The sequence below is a fragment of the Ranitomeya variabilis genome, chromosome 5 (genome assembly GCF_051348905.1).
Source record: "Ranitomeya variabilis isolate aRanVar5 chromosome 5, aRanVar5.hap1, whole genome shotgun sequence".
NCBI lineage: Eukaryota > Metazoa > Chordata > Amphibia > Anura > Dendrobatidae > Ranitomeya > Ranitomeya variabilis.
The window spans coordinates 382,300,743-382,321,746 of NC_135236.1; the positions used below are offsets into that span (position 1 = coordinate 382,300,743).

Genomic DNA, 21,004 nt, shown 5'->3' on the forward strand with positions numbered 1-21,004 from the left:
GCTCAGCGCAGAGCAAAGGATAAATGTGCGCCGAGCCATACTGCAATCTTTGGAAGGCAGAATGAACAAATCAACAGCTGGTAAAGAATTGGTTTAATTTTTTTTTACACCGTTCCTCGCGTGGTATAAATTATTAGACGCCTTTATTCTTCAGGTCGGTGCAATTATAGCGGCACCAGATTTATATTGTTTTTTTTCTGTTTGGGTTGTCGTAGTAGAGGGCAACACCTTTAATGGATCAGATAAGTAGGGAACCAGGCATTTCAGGAACACTGGTGTGTATTAAATAGCATGAACAGTATAACAGGAAAAAACACACTCACCATCCTTTAAAACATTTCTTCTTTTTTCGAAAATTAAAACATAGGGTTTGCATAGGTAAATGGAATGCTTGCAGGACGACAGCCATTTCTCACCAACTGTTGCTTCAATAGGTCCTTACACAAGGAACTCTTGAAGCACCAGTTGGTGAGAAACAGTGGGTGAGTGCGTTTTTTCCTCTACTTTTTTCTGCTATGCTAAAAATGCTTTTTATTACAAAAAAGTTTTTGCATCACCATATTTTGAAAGCTATTATTTTTCCATATTTTGTCTGACAAAGTCATCTAATGGATTGTTTTTTGTGGGACGAGTTGACGTTTTTATTGGTACCATTTTCAAGCACAAAGTTTTTTTAGTTTTTCTATCGCTTTCTATTCCAATTTTTGGGAGGCAGAATGAACAAAAACACAGCAATTCAAGAATTGATTTGATCAGCTGTCATGTGCCCCTAACACCCGCAGGTGGAATCGCGATCCACCCACTGCTGTTAACATGTCAAATGCCGCTTTCAATCTCCATCGCTGGCGTCCATAGCAGATGATCACTTCTGCTACACATAGCAGTGTTGAATCCCTGCTATGTGTAGCACAAGCAGTCAGAGGATCGTAGCTTCAAATCTCCTAAAGAGACTATTGAACCAAGTGTTTGTTTGTTTTTTTAAATAAAAATATATAAAAGTTCAAATCACCCCCCATTCGCTTCATTCAAAAAAACAAAACAATAAAAAATATAATAAAACCACATATTTGGTATTGCCGCGTTCAGAAACACCCGATCTATCAAAACATAAAAATCAAAATAACATTGCAATAAAATGCAGTAACAGGTTATCAAAACATCGTATCTACCACAAATGGTATCAATAAAAATGTCAGCTCAGCAAACAAAAATTAAGCTCTCACTCAGCCCCAGATCCTGAAAAATAGAGAAGCTATAAGTCTCAGGAAATGGAGCCTTTTCTTTTTTTTAGCTTTTTTTTTTTTTTTTTTTTTTTACATACGCTGGATTTTTTCCAACAATTAAATAAAAAGTAACCTATATATGTTTGGTATCCGCAAACTCATAATGACCTGGAGAATCATTATGGCAGCTCAGTTTTAGCATTTAGTGAACATGGTAAAAAAAAAAAAAAAACAAGACAAAAAAAAAATTGTAGAATTGCACTTTTTTTGCAATTTCACTGAACTTGGATTTGATTTTATTTCCTGTCTTCCAGTACACTATATGGTAAAACAAATGGTGTCGTTCAAAATTACAACTCGTTCCACAAAAAAAAAAGCCCTCACATGGCTATATTGATGGAAAATTAGAAAAGTTATGGCTCTGGGAAGAAGGGGAGCGAAAAACGAAAACGCAGAAATGGAAACCCAAGGTGGTGAAGGGGTTAAAGTAGTTTTCTGGGAATAACTTTTTCACCTCATCATGCAGCGATTTATTAAACTAATAAATAGTCCTTTTATTCTCTTTCCTTTGAGTGACATAAAGGTGGTAGCTTAGAGATTTACAGCATGGGTAATGTGCATAGTAGTGCGGCTATCACTGCTGCAGCAGAGAGACATGGCACTGAGCCAGGCTTTTTTTAGTAGTATGGCCAATGGGGCGGAAAACACTATTCCTTGAAAAACTTTAAAAAAAGCCTTTTTAAATGTAATGAATGTAATACAATAAAGGCCTCTTAAACTAAATCTTGGTTGCTTTCAGCAAAATGACCCAAACTTTTTCAAGTCAGCTTTCAGTAGGTCAGGTCCATATACATTTCCTGAAAATAAACCGAACAGGTGATATATTCCATTCTGTTTCTCAACCTCACAATTTTTATAACTACTGAAATTGTGTTCTAACTTCAAAATTGAAGTATGACCACTACAAAAGCAATCACAAAGTAAATGTCTCTTTATTAACACAATGCTTTGAAATGTCAATAAATATCAAATATACATCTGAAATAACAATCTTTACAGGCAGTGTGCTGACTGAATATATCATATATTTCCATCATTGGCAAACTGAAGAGTAATTTGGCAGTAGTTACAATTGTAATACTATCAAATGAGCTTTCTAATTAGAATATAAATGAAGAAAAATACACAAAAATATAAAATTGTGCTAAATCATAGCATAATTTGAATAGAACGCATTTTACTTATACAGAAATATATTATTTGACATAGTGCACTATTGAATCATTTAAATATATTAATATATTAAGAAACATTTAAAAAAAATGAAATAAATACTCAATCATAGAGAAAATGTATTGCAAACCGCAAAACTGTAGTATATTTTATATCAAACAATATATATAAATGTATATATACATATATATTTATATATATTTATAGTGTGAACTTTTGCATATTTGTAATTTACAAAGTGCAATTGCCTGTTAAAAATAAATAAGCAATGTTAACAATTACATTTTTGCAGATTATACTATTAAAACTTCTAAAACCATTTCAATTGATCTAATGGTAGCAGAGAATTTTTATTGCATGGAAGATGTCCCATGCACTCACTAGGACATTTATTGTGGTACGATTGGGTTTCATCGATATGCCTAGGCTCACATAATAAGTGATCACGTGTATTCCTCACCCTAGAGGGCATATATGTGGCCTATATATATTTTATCTAGTTTAATGTCAGTGAAAAGTTTAAAAGTCATGAGGAAAGAGCATGGTATATACACTGCTCAAAAAAATAAAGGGAACACTTAAACAACAGAATATAACTCCAAGTAAATCAAACTTCTGTGAAATCAAACTGTCCACTTAGGAAGCAACACTGTTTGACAATCAATTTCACATGCTGTTGTGCAAATGGAATAGACAACAGATGGAAATTATCGACAAGTATCAAAACACACTCAATAAAGGAGTGGTTCTGCAGGTGGGGACCACAGACCACATCTCAGTACCAATACTTTCTGGCTGATGGTTTGGTCACTTTTGAATGTTGGTTGTGCTTTCACAATCGTGGTAGCATGAGACAGACTCTACAACCCACACAAATGGCTCAGGTAGTGCAGCTCATCCAGGATGGCACATCAATGCGAGCTGTGGCAAGAAGGTTTGCTGTCTCTGTCAGCGTAGTGTCCAGAAGCTGGAGGTGCTACCAGGAGACAGGCCAGCACACCAGGAGACGTGGAGGGGGCCGTAGGAGGGCAACAACCCAGCGGCAGGACCGCTACCTCAGCCTTTGTGCAAGGAGGAACAGGAGGAGCACTACCCAAGCCCTGAAAAATGACCTCCAGCAGGCCACAAATGTGCATGTGTCTGCACAAAGGGATAGAAACTGACTCCATGAGGATGGTCTGAGTGTCCGACGTCCACAGATGGGGGTTGTGCTCACAGCCCAACACCTTGCAGGACGATTGGCATTTGCCACAGAACACCAGGATTGGCAAATTCGCCACTGATGCCCTGTGCTCTTCACAGATGAACGCAGGTTCACTCTGAGCACATGTGACAGACGTGTCAGAGTCTGGAGACACTGTGGAGAGCGATCTGCTGCCTGCAACATCCTTCAGCATGACTGCTTTGGCAGTGGGTCAGTAATGGTGTGGGGTGGAATTTCTTCAGAGGGCTGCTATTAGTTACCGAGATGAGATCCTCAGACCCCTGTTGAGACCATATGCTGGTGCGGTTGGCCCTGGGTTTCTCCTAATGCAGAACAATGCCAGACCTCAGGTAGCTGGAGTGTGTCAGCAGTTCCTACAAGATGAAGGCATTGAAGCTATGGACTAGCCCGCCCATTCCCCAGACCTGAATCCAATTGAACACATCTGGGACATCATGTCTCGCACCATCCACCAACGTCACGTTGCACCACAGACTGTCCAGGAGTTGGTGGATACTTTAGTCCAGGTCTGGGAGGAGATCCCTCATGAGACCATCCGACGCCTCATCAGGAGCATGCCCAGGCGTTGTAGGGAGGTCATACAGGCATATGGAGGAAACACACAAACAACTGAACATCATTTCCTTGTCTTGAGACATTTCCACTGAAGTTGGATCAGCCTGTAATTTGATTTTCCACCTTGATTTTGAGCATCATTCCAAGTCCAGACCTCCATGGGATATTCATTTTGATTTACATTGATCATTTTTATGTTTTATTGTTCTCAACGCATTGCACTACGTAATGAATAAATATTTGCAACTGAAATATTTAATTCAGTGATATCTAGGATGTGGTGTTTTAGTATTCCCTTTATTTTTTTGAGTAGTATATATATATATATAACCTTCTAATCAGAATAACAAAGAAATGGCATAGCGAAGAGTTCTAAAAAAAACAATTCGATCATTTACTAAAAAAGCCAAGTCAGGAGATCTGGAAGGCTCTCTTGAAGTGAGTTACTGGACATATGTCCTAGGACGTGTTCTCTTTGCATCTTTTTCCAGCATTCAAAAACGCCTGTTTTTCAAGAAAAGATGCTTCAAGAATCGCTCCTTTTTTAGTTTTGTAAACCTGAAGCATTTTTTTTAGTTCTTAAGTGGTTTTTTTACACTTTTTTTTTCTGCCAGTGTTTTTTTTAGGGGTTGTTTTTCATCAGTGTTCCCCAACTCCAGTCCTCAAGAGCCAACAACAGGTCATGTTTTCAGGATTTCCTTAGAATTGCCCAGGTGATGGAATTGTAATACCTGCACAGACAAGAATTCCATCACCTGTGCCATACTAAGGAAATCCTGAAAACATGATCAGTTGGTGGCTCATGAGGACTGAAGTTGGGGAACACTGTTTTTCAGAATTTTTTGGACATCTTTTGACAGGTTTTTTCCAGGCGTTTTATTTTTACTCCATGGAACAATGGATGGCAGCACTTTTAGAAGCAAAGACACCAACACATCTTCTTAGCTTTCCTGATGACTTCTAATGAAAAGTATTGATAATCCTCTCAACCGAAAACACCAGTGCATGTTATTTCTTTTAAATGTGTTGTTTGCCCATACAAATTACTTAAACAATTCTTTTGTCCATTTTGTGCTTTTTCATACTTTTTTTTCAGGACCGACTCAAAAAATGGTTAGAAAAACACGCAGTGTGAGCATATCCTTAGGGTAAGACAAATTTTTATTCAGCTACCTACTATTTGGCCTTCAGTATTTACCACATATCATGCAAAAATGTTGGCTAAAAATAAAGTGTAATTATACATTAAGCTCTTCATTTTTGGTCTAAAGTCATTATTATTCTCCCACTTTAAAAAATCTGCATCAAGTAATGAAAAAGCTTCAGGAACAGAAAGGAGAAAGTGAAAATAATGGCCTCCAACAGAGTATGTACTTACAGTTTTTTCACCACATCCCTACTGTCAGTTTTTCATATTCTGTACGTTTTTTAGTAATGGTAACATTAGTGGCTCTAATTATTATTTCTTTTTTTAATGCCTTCCCTCACTTCATATCAAACGAATTTAAAAACAGCCTACAACTATATGTCTCTAGTGGAAATAGAAATGTTATACTTTCAAGCTACAATATTCTGAGAGTATTAAATACCATTAATTTCTAGTTTTCTTTTTTTATATAGGAAATAAATAATTTCAAATATGTGCTACATGATATAAAAAATAAAATCTAAATCGACGACGCTAATGAAATGATATTGTACTATTTTCTAGTCATATACAGCCGATTGTTGGCATTTGATACTTTTGAATATGCTAATCTAAAAAAATGCTAAAAATATTTTGCAAAAATATTAAAATATCTCCAAAGCTACGAAAATATGGCAGTAAAAAGTGACAAAAACCCACAATGTTATTCAATAACTCAATAGTGAAACCTGAAGCAATATTAATGTGAAAACATTATGATAATTTATTTCTCTTTTCTAAGGGGTAAATTCAAAAAGAGAAAATACATAGTAAGTAGAGAACACTAAAATATCTCATATCCTACTAGCTCACAGAGATGTGGTTAGCCATAGTTAGTAGAAGTGGCGCAGAGAGTAACAACTTACTTATTGTACAATAGATAAGGAACATACAGTATTGTATGTGAACTGTTCTAGCATCTCACCTGGGTATAGGTGACTGTAATGCTGTGTACGAGTATACCGGAATGTAGTAAGCACCAAGCATGGCTATTACAGTGAAACTCCCATAAAGGACAACTCTATGAGAAGACCACCCCCTTATCCAGGCCAGATTTTCTGTGACAGATTGTCAGTTTCACTATATGCTCTGATTACCAACCATCTTCTCCTTTAAGAAGATGACCTACCACCAGAAGACCACTTTTCAATTAAATTTTGGCTGATAGCCTCAAAGAGGTTTCACTGGAAATCACTTGAAATAAGAAAGTGGAGTATACCTCTGCTTTCTCCATAGCAACAGACTACAAACTACTTCAGAGCAAGTGAATTTCGAATGCTCATAAGGGAAGTCTCTCCAAGCTATGCTTTAACGAATGCTATCAAGAATGTTACATTTTCTATTCTTCTTGGCACCTGGTATGTCTTACACAGAAAGATAAAAGTTGTTGCAGAGATTCGGCATTGTGCTTGATCACAATCTTGTCTCTTGCGCCTCTTCTTCTGTTTCTTCTTGTAGAGCAGTGATTTTGGGTCTGGACTTTCTCTTACTGGAGTTCCGCCGGTGTAAGGGAAACAGTTTCAAGCGATCAGAGTGACTCATTGCCTGTTTGAAGAAACTCTTCTCATTCATGAGTTTCTGTATGGAATCATATTGTCGCACTGTGTTTTCTTCTATCACCTAAAATAAAAGGATTTGGGACATTTTTTAAACACTTGAAGAAATATTATGATGATGATGGGGCTACACGGCAACTTTGGTTGCGACACGTTGCATGGCCAAAGATCGCTAGGTGTCACAGGTACATCAGAGCGCGATACAAGTAAATTTGGTCACATTACAACCCTGAAGAAAACTGTGACTGCAACAATGAAGTCACAAAAGGTCAAACCACTTTGGATTTTTTGTGACTTGCTTGTCACGGCTGCAGTATCCTCAGAGTGGAAATTCAATCCCATTGACTTGGGCTGCGATGTAGGAAGAACATCTAGCGATCTTTGGCCTCAAAAAATAGCAGTTAATGTCACCATGTAGCCCTACTCTAACTGTTCCTCCCTATTATGTTTGTTGCTTTCATTTAATAATGAAAGTTAATTGATTTCTTTTTAGTTTATTGATGATCTCCATGATATAAAGGTTCTGTAGTATCTTTTATTACTCAGTGTTGTTCATTTCCTTTGTTATTGCTCTAGGATATTTATGAAAAAATTTACAACTGGATGATGCCATTCCACGAGTGAAAAAGGTGTGTCCCTACAACAGTTGCCCCCAACCTTTTTTACTTTTAAAGCCACATTCAGGGGGATCCTTCCCACTTATGCCTTAGTGACACCAAGAGTCCCAAAGTACCAATATGATGACAGCCAAAGCGTCCCCACAGAAAACAGACCAAAGTCTTGTGACCCCCTCCTTTATAGACAGCATACATACTTTCAGGAGTTCCCACTATACCTGTTTTTGGTATTATTGCATCAAGTACATTCACCACACTATCGTATCCGGCTACAAGAACACCTCTAACTGGCAATATCATCCTATCATACCCTCCCCACAAACATACACACATCCAGAACTGCTCTTCTGTGTAGGGCTACTCTCAAAATTCACCATATGAGGAGTTTCTCTTCACAGTTGTTTGCTAAACCTGGTGTTAACACACCGAGCTGGTGGACAGGAGCGAGCCACACAACATGGGCCAACGATGGACAGGTGGCTTCTGAGTCACAAGTTGGGGACCCCTGCACTACACAGTCTGATGCGGTCACCACTAACTGGACAATTTTAGAATATGTAGAGACGAGCTGGCAGATATAAATAAATATATACAGGGGTTGGACAAAATAATGGAAACACCTAACGTTTTGGCATCATAATCTTCGAACATGTGATAAGCATGCAAACAGTGACATATGGTAATGTTTTGTAGTTGATTATTTGTGTTATGTGATATGTGTATGTAAATTAACTGTTTGTTTTGTGGAATTGTAAGAGCAATGATGAGAAGCTGATACTAGTGGCAGGCCTCTCGGATTTTCAAAGAGGCTAAATTGATGGTGCTCGTATGGCAGGTGCTACTGTAACAGAAAGTGCCCGAATGCTTGGCGTGTCAAGAGGTACTGTCTCCAAAGTAATGACTGTGTTTGAAAAAGAAGGAAAAACGTCCGCAGCAAAGCACAGGTCCGGCCGAAAGTCGAAGTTGACTGACAGATACCGTCGGACTCTAAAGCGAATTGTGAGAGAGGATCGCAAGACCACAGCTCCGAAAATCACTGCTGAGCTCAATGAACACCTACAGAACCCAGTTTCCACGAAAACTGTTCGTCAGGAGCTGAACAAATCTGGATTCCACAGATTAGAAAAACGCTGCTCTCAATGACAAATGTTTCCAAGAGTTTAGAGTGGTGTAGAAACCTCCAGAATTGGTCCCTCAAGCAGTGGAAGCATGATATTCTCAGACGATTCATCGTTTACCCTATTTCCGACCTCCGGCTGAGTGTACGTTTGGAGACAGCCGAAAGAAGCATTCCATCCAGACTGCCTTCTCCCAACCATAAAACATTGCGGAGGTTCTGTGGTGATCTGGGGTGCTATTTCGTGGAGATCCACCGGGCCAATGATATCCCTTCATGGAAGAATTAACAGCCGAGATTATTTAGGCATTTTGGGTGACCAAGTGCATCCAATGGTCCAAGCACTGTTCCCAGAGGGGAGCGCCATCTTTCAGGATGATAATGCACCAATTCATACAGCTAGGATCGTTAAAGCATGGCACAAGGAACATTCTAATGAAGTTGAGCATCTCATCTGGTCCTCACAATCCCCAGACCTCAACATTATTGAGCCTTTATGGTCGATTTTAGAGATTCAAGTTAGACGTCGATTTCCACCACCATCGTCGCTCAAAGAACTGGAGGGTGTTTTAACTGCAGAATGGGCTAAAATTCCTTCAGAAACAATTCACACCTTGTATGAATCCATACCTCAGAGAATTGAGGCTGTAATCGCTAGGGTTGAGCGAAACGGATCGGTCAATTTCATAAGTCGCCGACTTTCGGCAAAGTTGGGTTTCGTGAAACCCGAGCCGATCCCAGTGTGGGATCGGCCATGCGGTCGGCAATCTTCATGCCAAAGTCGCGTTTCGTATGATGCTTTAACTGCCATTTTTTCAGCCAATGAAGGAGTGTGGGCAGCGTGATGACATAGGTCTCGTCTTGCTTTCTGCGGCATCACAGGGGGTGGGGGTATAAACGCCATCTTACCGTTTTGGATGTAGCAATTTACACAGTACGAGGAAAAGAGAGAGAGAGAGAGGAAAAAAATAAAAATAAAAAAATCCCCATTCACTTGCATTGGGTTTCGTGTTTCGGTCGGCCCCCCGACTTTTCACAATAATCGGCCGATTTCACACGATCCGACTTTTGATCCTAAAAAAGCAAAAGTCGCTCAACCCTAGTAATCGCAGCAAAAGGTGGACCTACACCATATTAAACTAACTTTTGTTGATGTTTCCAGGTGTTTCCATTATTTCATTATTTGGTCCAACCCCTATATATATATATATATATATATATATATATATATATATATATATATTCGTGACAGAGTCATTGGCTTTGTGGAGGAAGGGAGGTACGTATCACTGCGCGTGTGGGAGGGTGCTCACCATACCACTTTTCCTGCAGGACCTGCAGGTGCTTGAGGACCTGCAGTGATGTCACGATCACGTGACTAGCACATGACATGGTATAGCTGGACCTGTGCTTCAGTCAGTGTGTGGTGCTGTGGGGAGAAGTTGTACTTCCCACAGAAGGACTAGGAGTGGTTTTCCCTAATTGTGTGCCGGCAAAACCTGCACCAAGGAGGGCTGAACTGTATGCTGCTATTTTTGTTTTGTTTTCTACCGTGCCAGAGGGCTGTGTTTTGTTTTAACCCGCTTACCCCCAAGGGTGATTTGCACGTAATGACCAGGCCAATTTTTAAAATTCTGACCACTGTCCCTTTATGAGGTTATAACCCTGGAACGCGTCAATGGATCCCAGTGATTCTGAGAATGTTTTCTCGTGACTAGTGTTGAGCATTCCGATGCTGCAAGTATCGGGTATCGGCCGATACTTGCTGTATCGGAATTCCGATACCGGGATTCCGATACTCTTGTGGTATCGGGTATCGGGTATCGCAACAACATTAATGTTAAAATGTGTAAAAGAGAGAATTAAAATAAAAAATATCGCTATACTCACCTCTCTGACGCAGCCGGGACTTCAGCGAGGGAACCGGCAGCGTTGTTTGTTTAAAATTCGCGCTATTACTTGGTTACGTGAATTCCCGGCTTGTGATTGGTCAGGTCGGCCACGTTGCCGGGACGCGGACCAATCACAGCAAGCCGTGACGAAATTACGTCACGGCTTGCTGTGATTGGTCCGCGTCCCGGCAATATGGCCGCCCTGACCAATCACAAGCCGTGACGTCACGGGAGGCTGGACACGCGCTCATTTTAAAATGAGCGCGTCCAGCCTCCCGGCTTGTGATTGGTTGACCGCGGCGCAACCAATCACAAGCCGTGACGTCACGGGAGGCTGGACACGCGCCCATTTTAAAATGAGCGCGTCCAGCCTCCCGGCTTGTGATTGGTTGACCGCGGCGCAACCAATCACAAGCCGTGACGTCACGGGAGGCTGGACACGCGCCCATTTTAAAATGAGCGCGTCCAGCCTCCCGGCTTGTGATTGGTTGACCGCGGCGCAACCAATCACAAGCCGTGACGTCACGGGAGGCTGGACACGCGCCCATTTTAAAATGAGCGCGTGTCCAGCCTCCCGTGACGTCACGGCTTGTGATTGGTCAGGGCGGCCATATTGCCGGGACGCGGACCAATCACAGCAAGCCGTGACGTAATTTCGTCACGGCTTGCTGTGATTGGTCCGCGTCCCGGCAACATGGCCGACCTGACCAATCACAAGCCGGGAATTCACGTAACCAAGTAACAGCGCGAATTTTAAACAAACAACGCTGCCGGTTCCCTCGCTGAGGTCCCGGCTGCGTCGGACAGGTGAGTATAGCGATATTTTTTATTTTAATTCTTTCTTTTACACATTTATATGGATCCCAGGGCCTGAAGGAGAGTTTCCTCTCCTTCAGACCCTGGGAACCATCAGGAATACCGTCCGATACCTGAGTCCCATTGACTTGTATTGGTATCGGGTATCGGTATCGGATTGGATCCGATACTTTGCCGGTATCGGCCGATACTTTCCGATACCGATACTTTCAAGTATCGGACGGTATCGCTCAACACTACTCGTGACATATTACACTTCATGATAGTGGTAAAGTTTCTTTGATATGACTTGCATTTATTTGTGAAAAAAGCAGAAATTTGGCAAGCATTTTGAAAATTTTGAGATTTTCCAACTTTGAATTTTCATGCCCTTAAATCACACATATACAGTACAGACCAAAAGTTTGGACACGACTTCTCATTTAAAGATTTTTCTGTATTTTCATGACTATGAAAATTGTACATTCACACTGAAGGCATCAAAACTATGAATTAACACATGTGGAATTATATACTTAATAAAAAAGTGTGAAACAACTGAAATTATGTCTTATATTCTAGGTTCTTCGAAGTAGCCACCTTTTGCTTTGATGACTGCTTTGCACACTCTAGGCATTCTCTTCATGAGCTTCAAGAGGTAGTTACCGGGAATGGTTTTCACTTCACAGGTGTGCCTTGTCAGGTTTAAGTAAGTGGGATTTCTTGCCTTATAAATGGTGTTGGGACCATCAGTTGTGTTGTGCAGAAGTCTGGTGGATACACAGCTGATAGTCCTACTGAATAGACTGTTAGAATTTGCATCATGGCAAGAAAAAAGCAGCTAAGTAAAGAAAAATGAGTGGCCATCATTACTTTAAGAAATGAAGGTCAGTCAGTCCGAAAAATTGGGAAAACTTTGAAAGTGTCCCCAAGTGCAGTGGCAAAAACCATCAAGCGCTACAAAGAAACTGGCTCACATGAGGACTGCCCCAGGAAAGTAAGACAAAGAGTCACCTCTGTTTCTGAGGATAAGTTTATCCGAGTCACCAGCCTCAGAAATCGCAGGTTAAAGGGAACCTGTCACCTGAATTTGGCGGGACCGGTTTTGGGTCATATGGGCAGGGTTTTTGGGTGTTTGATTCACCCTTTCCTTACCCGCTGGCTGCATGCTTGCCGCAATATTGGATTGAAGTTCATTCTCTGTCCTCCGGAGTACACGCCAGTGCAAGGCAACTGGCGTGTATACGACTAACCAGGAGGTGGAAGTGATGGAGGAAGTGCTGCATGAAGTAGACCCGTGCAGGCCGCCCGGGCAGATAATCGACAACAGCATCAACAGGTCGTGTGGGTTAATGGGAAATGTATGCAGGGACTAAGAGATTCCGGGGCAACTTTGACCCTTGTGAGGCCTCATCTCGTCCGGGACCAAGAGAAGACGGACGGGACAGTGCCAGTCCGTGTAGCAGGGGGAGCCCACTGCAGGGACTTCCCACTGCCAGGATTCACCTGAACTGGGGAGTCGGGGATGGCCTTGTTGAGGTTGGCTTGATGGAGGATTTGCCTGCAGACGTCTTGCTGGGAAATGACTTGGGGCCCATGTGGTCTTCCTTCTCGGTTGCCCCTCTGGCTGAGACATATCCTGTGACCACCCGGAGACAAGCTGGAGCTGCGGAGGCGGAATCACACTCAGAGGAGGCCCAGGTAAAAAATCCCAGCCCTACACATATTCCCATAGCCAGACACATTTCTTGGGCCACCCCAGCTGAATTTAAGAGGGAGTTACTTGAGGATCCTTCATTAGAGGGATATCGTGGGAAGGCACAGGAGGGGAGAGGGGTACTGGAAGGGGAACAGTTTGTATGGAAGCAGGGACTCCTCTACCGGATCACAGAGCAGCACCACACAGGGACGAGCCCCACTATAAAACGACAGCTGTTAGTTCCCAAGAAGTATAGGCAGGAGTTACTGCGAATCTCTCATGACATACCCTTGGCCGGGCACTTCGGCGTCAGTCGCACCAAGCATTGTCTGACACAAAACTTCTTTTGGCCAGGGGTAACCTATGATGTTCGTCAGTACTGCCAGACCTGAGACAGTTGCCAGCGCATTGGCAAGAGGGGAGATCGATGCAAGGCCAAATTACGCCCCCTCCCCATTGTGGAGGAACCATTTAGCCAAGTAGCGGTCGATCTGATAGGGCCGTTAGCCAAACCCAGTCCGTCAGGAAAAAGGTATATATTGACAGTGGTAGATTATGCTACACGGTATCCAGAGGCGGTTGTGTTACCTAACATACTGGCAGAGACAGTGGCGGCTGCCCTGCTCCAGGTTTTCTCACGGGTTGGATTTCCCCGAGAGATTATCTCGGACCAGGGTACCCAGTTTACAGCAGAGGTGACCAACCAACTGTGGAAGCTGTGCGGCGTAAAGTCCATTGGAAGCGCCCCGTACCACCCGCAAACCAATGGGTTGTGTGAACGCTTTAACGGGACGTTAGAACAACTCATTGGGACATTTACCAGGACCTACAGGAACTAGGAGAAATTCTTGCCACACCTCTTGTTTGCCTATTGGGAGGTGCCCCAAGAATCCACAGGGTTCTCCCTGTTCGAACTGGTATACGGGAGGCGAGTAAGGGGACCCCTAGACAGTGCTAGAACACTGGGAAGGGGAGGGCATCATATAAGGGGTACCTATTGTACCCTATGTGCTGGAATTCCGGGACCGCCTACAGGAGCTGACCCAGGCTGTACGTGGGAACATGCAGGTGGCCCAGCGGCGCTAGCGCGTATGGTACGATCGGAGGGCCAGAGAACGCACCTTGGAAATAGGACAGAAGGTCCTGGTGTTAGAGCCCACTAGGCAGAACATGTTCCAAGCTGCATGGCAGGGGCCCTACCAAGTAGTGGGGAAAATAGCCGACACCACCTATAATGTCGCCGATTGTGACGACCCCAAGGTTATCCGCATGTTCCACGTGAATATGCTGAAGCCCTGTCGGGAGCGCCCTGAAGAGGTAGTGGCCATCTGTGCACCTAAAGCATAGGATTTAGCCGGACTTCCCTTGCCAGATGTCTTAGGGGAAAGGACACAGTCTAAAACATGGGACCAGGTACACTGGGGTGAAGACCTAGGTCCCCGGGAGAGACAGCAGGCGGAGGTGTTGTTGAGGCAGCGACAGAGGATGTTTTCGGGGAGACCAGGGTACACTCACCTGGCACAACACAAGGTTGAGACCCAGGACCAGACCCCCCTGCGACAACCCCCCTTCCGCGTCCCTGAGTCTGTACGAGAAGGGATGCGACAAGAGATACAATAGATGTTGCCTTTAGGAGTCATTGAAGAGTCAGATAGTCCCTGGGCATCCCCCGTAGTGTTAGTGCCCAAGAAGACTACACGGTTTTGTGTAGACTATCGTAAACTCAATGAGAAAACGGTGACGGATGCGTATCCCATGCCGCGTGTGGATGAGTTGTTAGACCGGCTGGCGGGGGCAAAGTATTTGACCACCATCGATCTATGCAGAGGCTACTGGCAGATTCCCCTTAGTCCTGACGCTATTCCCAAGTCGGCATTTGTCACCCCGTTTGGCTTATTCCAGTTTCGAGTTTTGCCATTCGGGATGAAGACTGCCCCGGCGACCTTCCAGAGGCTGGCTGAACGGCTTCTGGATGGTCTCCAGGACTATGCTTGTGCCTACCTGGATGACATCGCCATCTACAGCGCGACATGGGAAGAGCATCTAAATCACCTAGAGACCGTATTGGACAGGATCCACAAGGCCGGAATCACCCTGAACCCAAACAATTGTCACGTTGGCAAAGCAGAGGTTCAGTATTTAGGGCATTGGGTGGGAAGTTGGAAACAGCGACCAGAACCAGCCAAGATTGAGGCTATAGCCAAATGGCCCACCCCACGCACTAAAACCCAGGTCATGGCGTTTCTAGGGACAGAGGGGTATTACAGGAAATTCGTTCCCAATTACAGCAGCGTAGCCAAGCCCCTCACTGATCTGACCCATAAGAACCAACCCCGCCAGGTAACCTGGACCCCAGAGTGTGAGGAAGCCTTCCGCCAGCTAAAGGACGCCCTCACCAATACCCCTGTATTGGCCGCACCCGATCCAACTAAACGTTTCCTTGTTCACACAGACGCTTCTATGTTTGGATTGGTGTCAGTACTGAGCCAAGTCGGACCGGACGGCCAAGAACACTTGGTAGCTTACCTGAGTCGGAAACTACTGGCCCGTGAAGTAAGCTATGCGGCCATCGAGAAGGAGTGCCTGGCGGTAGTATGGGCACTCAAAAAGTTGCAACCATATTTGTATGGACGACAGTTTTCCCTCCTAACGGACCATAATCCCCTAGTCTGGCTTAATCGGGTCTCCGGAGACAACGCCAGATTACTGCGGTGGAGTTTAGCCCTACAACCTCTGGACTTCACCATCCACTACAGACCCGGCAAACAAAACGGTAACGCCGATGGACTAAGTCGACAAGTGGAACTTGTACCAACCCCATAAACTTCGGTCATCCCCAAACCGATCCATTAAGGATCAGACTGTGTATGCCGATCGCGTCGCTGAAAAGGGGAGCCGTGTTACGGAACCCCTCAGCACCCAGATTATGTTGTGCAGTTATATGTATGTATAATAGTTTCCATGTGAGAGGCATGGCCCTAATGCATCAGCCCACAGGCTGCACCCCTGGGCAGAGGGGACAAGATATCCCCTCTCTGACCTCTCCCACCTTTGTAATTCCCACAGTAAATATCGGCAGGCTCCGGCCCCCTGCGGCTATTGTAATGTATGTCTGGCCTGCCGCTTTTCAATAGGCCTGCCCTCTGTACCTGTGTGATATATATTCTGTGTCCTGTGAGTAAAGTGTGGTCATACTGGAAATACATGGAGAAGCAGTGATATTTTATATGCGCCCATGTAATCAAGGAATTCCAGCCAGCGTCCTTCATTCAGACTCCAGCTAAAGAAGAGTGGACCTCCTGAAACACGGGGTGGTACTAAAGAGGTACTCCAGCACGGAAGACCCCGTTACAATGGGGTACTACGCCAGATGACCTGGCCTCCACATATGTGGGGGTAAACCACTGTTCGGGCGCATGGCAGAGCTTGGAAGGGAAGGAGTGTCATTTGACTTTTCAATGCAAAATTGGCTGGAATTGAGATCGGACGTCATGTCGCATTTGGAGAGCCCCTAATGTGCCTAAACAGTGGAAACCCCCCACAAGTGACACCATTTTGGAATGTAGACCCCCTAAGGAACTTATCTAGATGTGTGGTGAGGACTTTAAACCCCAAGTGCTTCACAGAAGTTTATAATGTAGAGACGTAAAAATAAAAAATCATATTTTTTTCCCCAAAAATAATCCTTTCGCTATGAATTTTTTATTTTCCCAAGGGTAACAGGAGAAATTACACATCAATGGTTGTTGTGCAATTTGTCCTGAGTATGCTGATACCCCATATGTGGGGGTAAACCACTGTTTGGGCTCATTGCAGAGCTCGGAATGGAAGGAGTGCCGTTTGACTATTCAATGCAAAATTGGCTGGAATTGAGATTGGACGCCATGTCGCGTTTGGAGAGCTCCTGATGTGCCTAAACAGTGGAAACCCTCCACAAGTGACAAGATTTTGGAAAGTAGACCCCCTACGGAACTTATCTAGATGTGTGGTGAGCACTTTGAACCCCCAAGTGCTTCACAGAAGTATATAATGTAGAGCTGTGAAAATAAAAAAATCATTTTTTTTCCACAAAAATTATTTTTAGCCTGCATTTTCTTATTTTTCAAAGGGTATCCGGAGAAATTGGACCTCAAAAGTTGTTGTGCAATTTGTCCTGAGTACGCTCATACCCCTTATGTGGGGGGGAACCACCGTTTGGCGCATGGCAGAGCTCGGAAGGGAAGGAGCGCCGTTTTGGAATGCAGACTTTGATGGAATGGTCTGCGGGCGTCACATTGCATTTGCAGAGCCCCTGATGTACCTAAACAGTAAAAAAATCTCACAAGTGACCCCATATTGGAAACTAGACCCCCCAAGGAACTTATCTAGATGTGTTGTGAGAACTGTGAACGCCCAAGTCTTCCATTAAAGTTTATAATGGAGAGCTGTGATAATAAAAAAATCATTTTTTTCCAGAAAAATGATTTTTTAGCCCAAATTTTGTATTTTTACAAGGTTGGCAGTAGAAATTGGACCCCAAAAGTTGTTGTCCAATTTGTCCTGAGTATGCTGATGCCCCATATATGGGGGAAAACTACTGTTTGGGCACACGTCGGGGCTCGGAAAGGAAGTAGTGACGTTTTGGAATGCAGACTTTGGTGGAATGGTCTGCGGGCGTCATGTTGCGTTTGCAGAGCCACTGATGTGCCTAAGCAGTAGAAACCCCCCACAAGTGACATCATTTTGGAAACTAGACCCCCCAAGGAACTTATCTAGATTTGTTGTGAGAACTTTAAACCCCCAAGTGTTTCACTAAAGTTCATAACGCAGAGCCGTGAAAATAAAAAAATCATTTTTTTCCCCAGAAAAAGATTTTTTAGCCCCAAATTTTTATTTTCATAAAGGTAACAGGAGAAATTGGACCACAAAAGTTGTTATCCAATTTGTCCTGAGTACGCTGATACCCCATATGTGGGGGTAAACCACTGTTTGGGTTCACGGCAGAGCTCGGAAGGGAAGGAGCACCGTTTGACTTTTTCAATGAAGAATTGGCTGGAATTGAGATCGGATGCCATGTCGCATTTGGAGAGCTCCTGATGTGCCTAAACAGTGGAAATCCCCCAATCCTAACTCCATTCCTAACCCCAACACACCCCTAACCCTAATCCCAACCCTAACCATAACCCTAACCCCACCCCTAACCCTGACACACCTCTCACCCTAATCCCAACAGTAAAGGTAATCCCAACCCTAACTCAAACCCTAACTTTAGCCCCAACCCAAACCCTAACTTTAGCCCCAACCCTAACCCTAACTTTAGCCCTAACCCTAACCGGAAAATGGAAATAAATACATTTTTTTTTACTTTATTATTTTTCCCTAACTAAAGGGTTGATAAAGGGGGGCAGCTGTCACATGCTAAAAGATGCTTTTTATGGCAAAAAATAGTTTTTAATAACTAAAATAAATAGATGATTGCATAAAAATATGCATTCATCAGTACTCGCGCTGGTGTTGCTCCCTATATAATAGGACTGTGGTATATGCAATGAATGTGGGGCTATTTAGATAATCACCCACACCTCATAGGTCCTCATGGGACCATATGACCATACCTGAGGAAGGAGACAGACGTCTCCGAAACGCGTTGTTCACTTTTGGTCCCTATCGCCATCCGTACTTCGTCCCCAGTCACGTGCGCGGTCACACTGCTCACCTCAGCACACAGGTCCTGCAAAGGTGCCGCTCGTACCACTCACACTAGGGGGGACGTACGTTTTGTTTGAGACGCTGCTGCATGCGGTCCACAGAGGAGTAACGGGCTGCCATTGGCCAAGGCAGCGAGTCAACAACTGCTGGACCCCCTTCGTGCAGCAAGATTTCTTCTATGTCCTTCATTACTTTCCCTGCGGACTTCTGACAGGGGTAAGAACTTTATCTATATTGCAACTCCATTTGTGTTGGCCATGGTTACTGGATACTGAATTTTCAAGTGTTGGTTTTATGAGGTGTGGGTGATTATCTAAATAGCCCCACATTCATTGCATATACCACAGTCCTATTATATAGAGAGCAACACCAGCGCGAGTACTGATGAATGCATATTTTTATGCAATCATCTATTTATTTTAGTTATTTCTACTCTTACAATCTCTGGTTGTGATTGTCGTACCCGCAGCAGGAGGACTGCCCTGTGCTATGTAGCGCCACTCACAGCTTTTTATCAAAAAATAGTTTTTGCATCACCACATTTTGAAAGCTATAATTTTTTCTATATTTTGGCCCACAGAGTCATGTGAGATCTTGTTTTTTGCAGGACGAGTTGACATTTTTATTGGTACCATTTTTGGGCACATGACATTTTTTGATCGCTTTTTTATTATGATTTTTGGGAGGCAGAATGAACAAAAACCAGCAATTCATGAATTTTTTTGTGGGGGGGTGTTTATACCATTCTGCGTGTGGTAAAATTGATAAGGAAGTTTTATTCGTCGGGTCAGTACGATTACAGCCATACCTCATTTATATCATTTTCTTATATTTTGGCGCTTTTATAAAATAAAAACTATTTTATATAAAAAAAAATATTATTTTTGCATTGCTTTATTCTGAGAGCTATAACTTTTTAATTTTTTCACTGATGACGCTGTATGGCAGCTCGTTTTTTGCGGGACAAGATGATGTTGTCAGTGGTACCATATTTATTTATATCTGTCTTTTTGATCGCATGTTATTCCACTTTTTGTTCGGTGATATGACGATAAAGCATTTTTTTTTGCCTTGGTTTTTTTTTATGGGGTTCACTAAAGGGGTTATCTAGTGGGACAGTTTTATAGGTCGGGTCGTTACGGAAGCGGCAATACTAAATATGTGTACTTTTACTGTTTTTTTTTAACTTACATAAAGAAATGTTTTTATTGGAACAATATTTATTTACTTTTCTTTATTTAGGAATTTAAAAAATATATATTTTTACACAGTATTTTTTTTTTTACTTTTTTACTTTTTCCCAGGATGTGACATCACTGTATAAAGTCAGATCGCTGATCTGACACTTTGCACAGCACTGTGTCAGATCAGCGATCTGACAGGCAGTAAAGGAGGCTTGCTGGTGCCTACTCTGAGCAGGCACTGAGAAGCCACCTCCCTGCAGGCCCCGGAAGGACCCCGTGGCCATCTTGGATCCGGGGGTCTGCAGGCAGGGAGAATCTCAGATCAACGCGATCATATTGTGTTTTTCTGAGAAGCTGAGGGAAGCACGCAGGCACTTAGTACCGGGTGTTAGCTGTGATAATCAGCTGACACCCGCCCGCGATCAGCTGCACTCTCCCTGTAAGCGCGGCTGATCGCATGTGACGTACTATTCCATCCATGGTAATTAAGGCCCAAGTGACATGAACGGAATAGTACATCTGATGGCAGAAAGGGGTTAAGCACCGTGGTTTATGCTGCACATAATAAACCCACTGGTGTTTTCAAGTGCATGTGCTCCTGAGTCTACCTGAAGGCTTCTACCAAGAGTGACATCCCCTGACTATATATACAGTATATATATATATATATATACACACACACATACATGTAGATTATATAAATGTGACACAATGTAACTATCCTAGATAAATGCTAATATATACTACTAGTAATAATAAGATATATGCTAATATATACTAATAAAAAATATGCTAATGCTATATCCATTGCTATTTTGTAAAAAGGTAACTATTGTATTCTGCTTTCATGATAAATATCAAAGACAGCTTCCTCTAAATAAACAATTTTGTATTTAGCTGGACCCTGTGTGTCGTAATAATTGAGTAATTTATTATTTTTTCCCCAACACAGCACACTGTGAAATTATTCACACAAGATATGGCACTAGAAGAATTGTACACCATTCCTAAGGTTCAGAAACAAATGGCACATT

At 43.0% G+C, this 21,004-nt stretch overlaps 1 protein-coding gene across 1 annotated transcript in view; it reads right to left on the minus strand.

The window, feature by feature from the left end:
• Positions 1–2,196: 2,196 nt before the first annotated feature.
• Positions 2,197–21,004, minus strand: part of CFTR (CF transmembrane conductance regulator) — a 262,694-nt gene continuing 243,886 nt past the window's right edge. Inside the window, exon 27 of the mRNA XM_077265003.1 lies at positions 2,197–7,042. Within this exon, the coding sequence (XP_077121118.1) occupies positions 6,836–7,042 (207 nt within the window). The 3' untranslated portion in view covers positions 2,197–6,835. The remainder of the gene's footprint in view (positions 7,043–21,004) is intronic.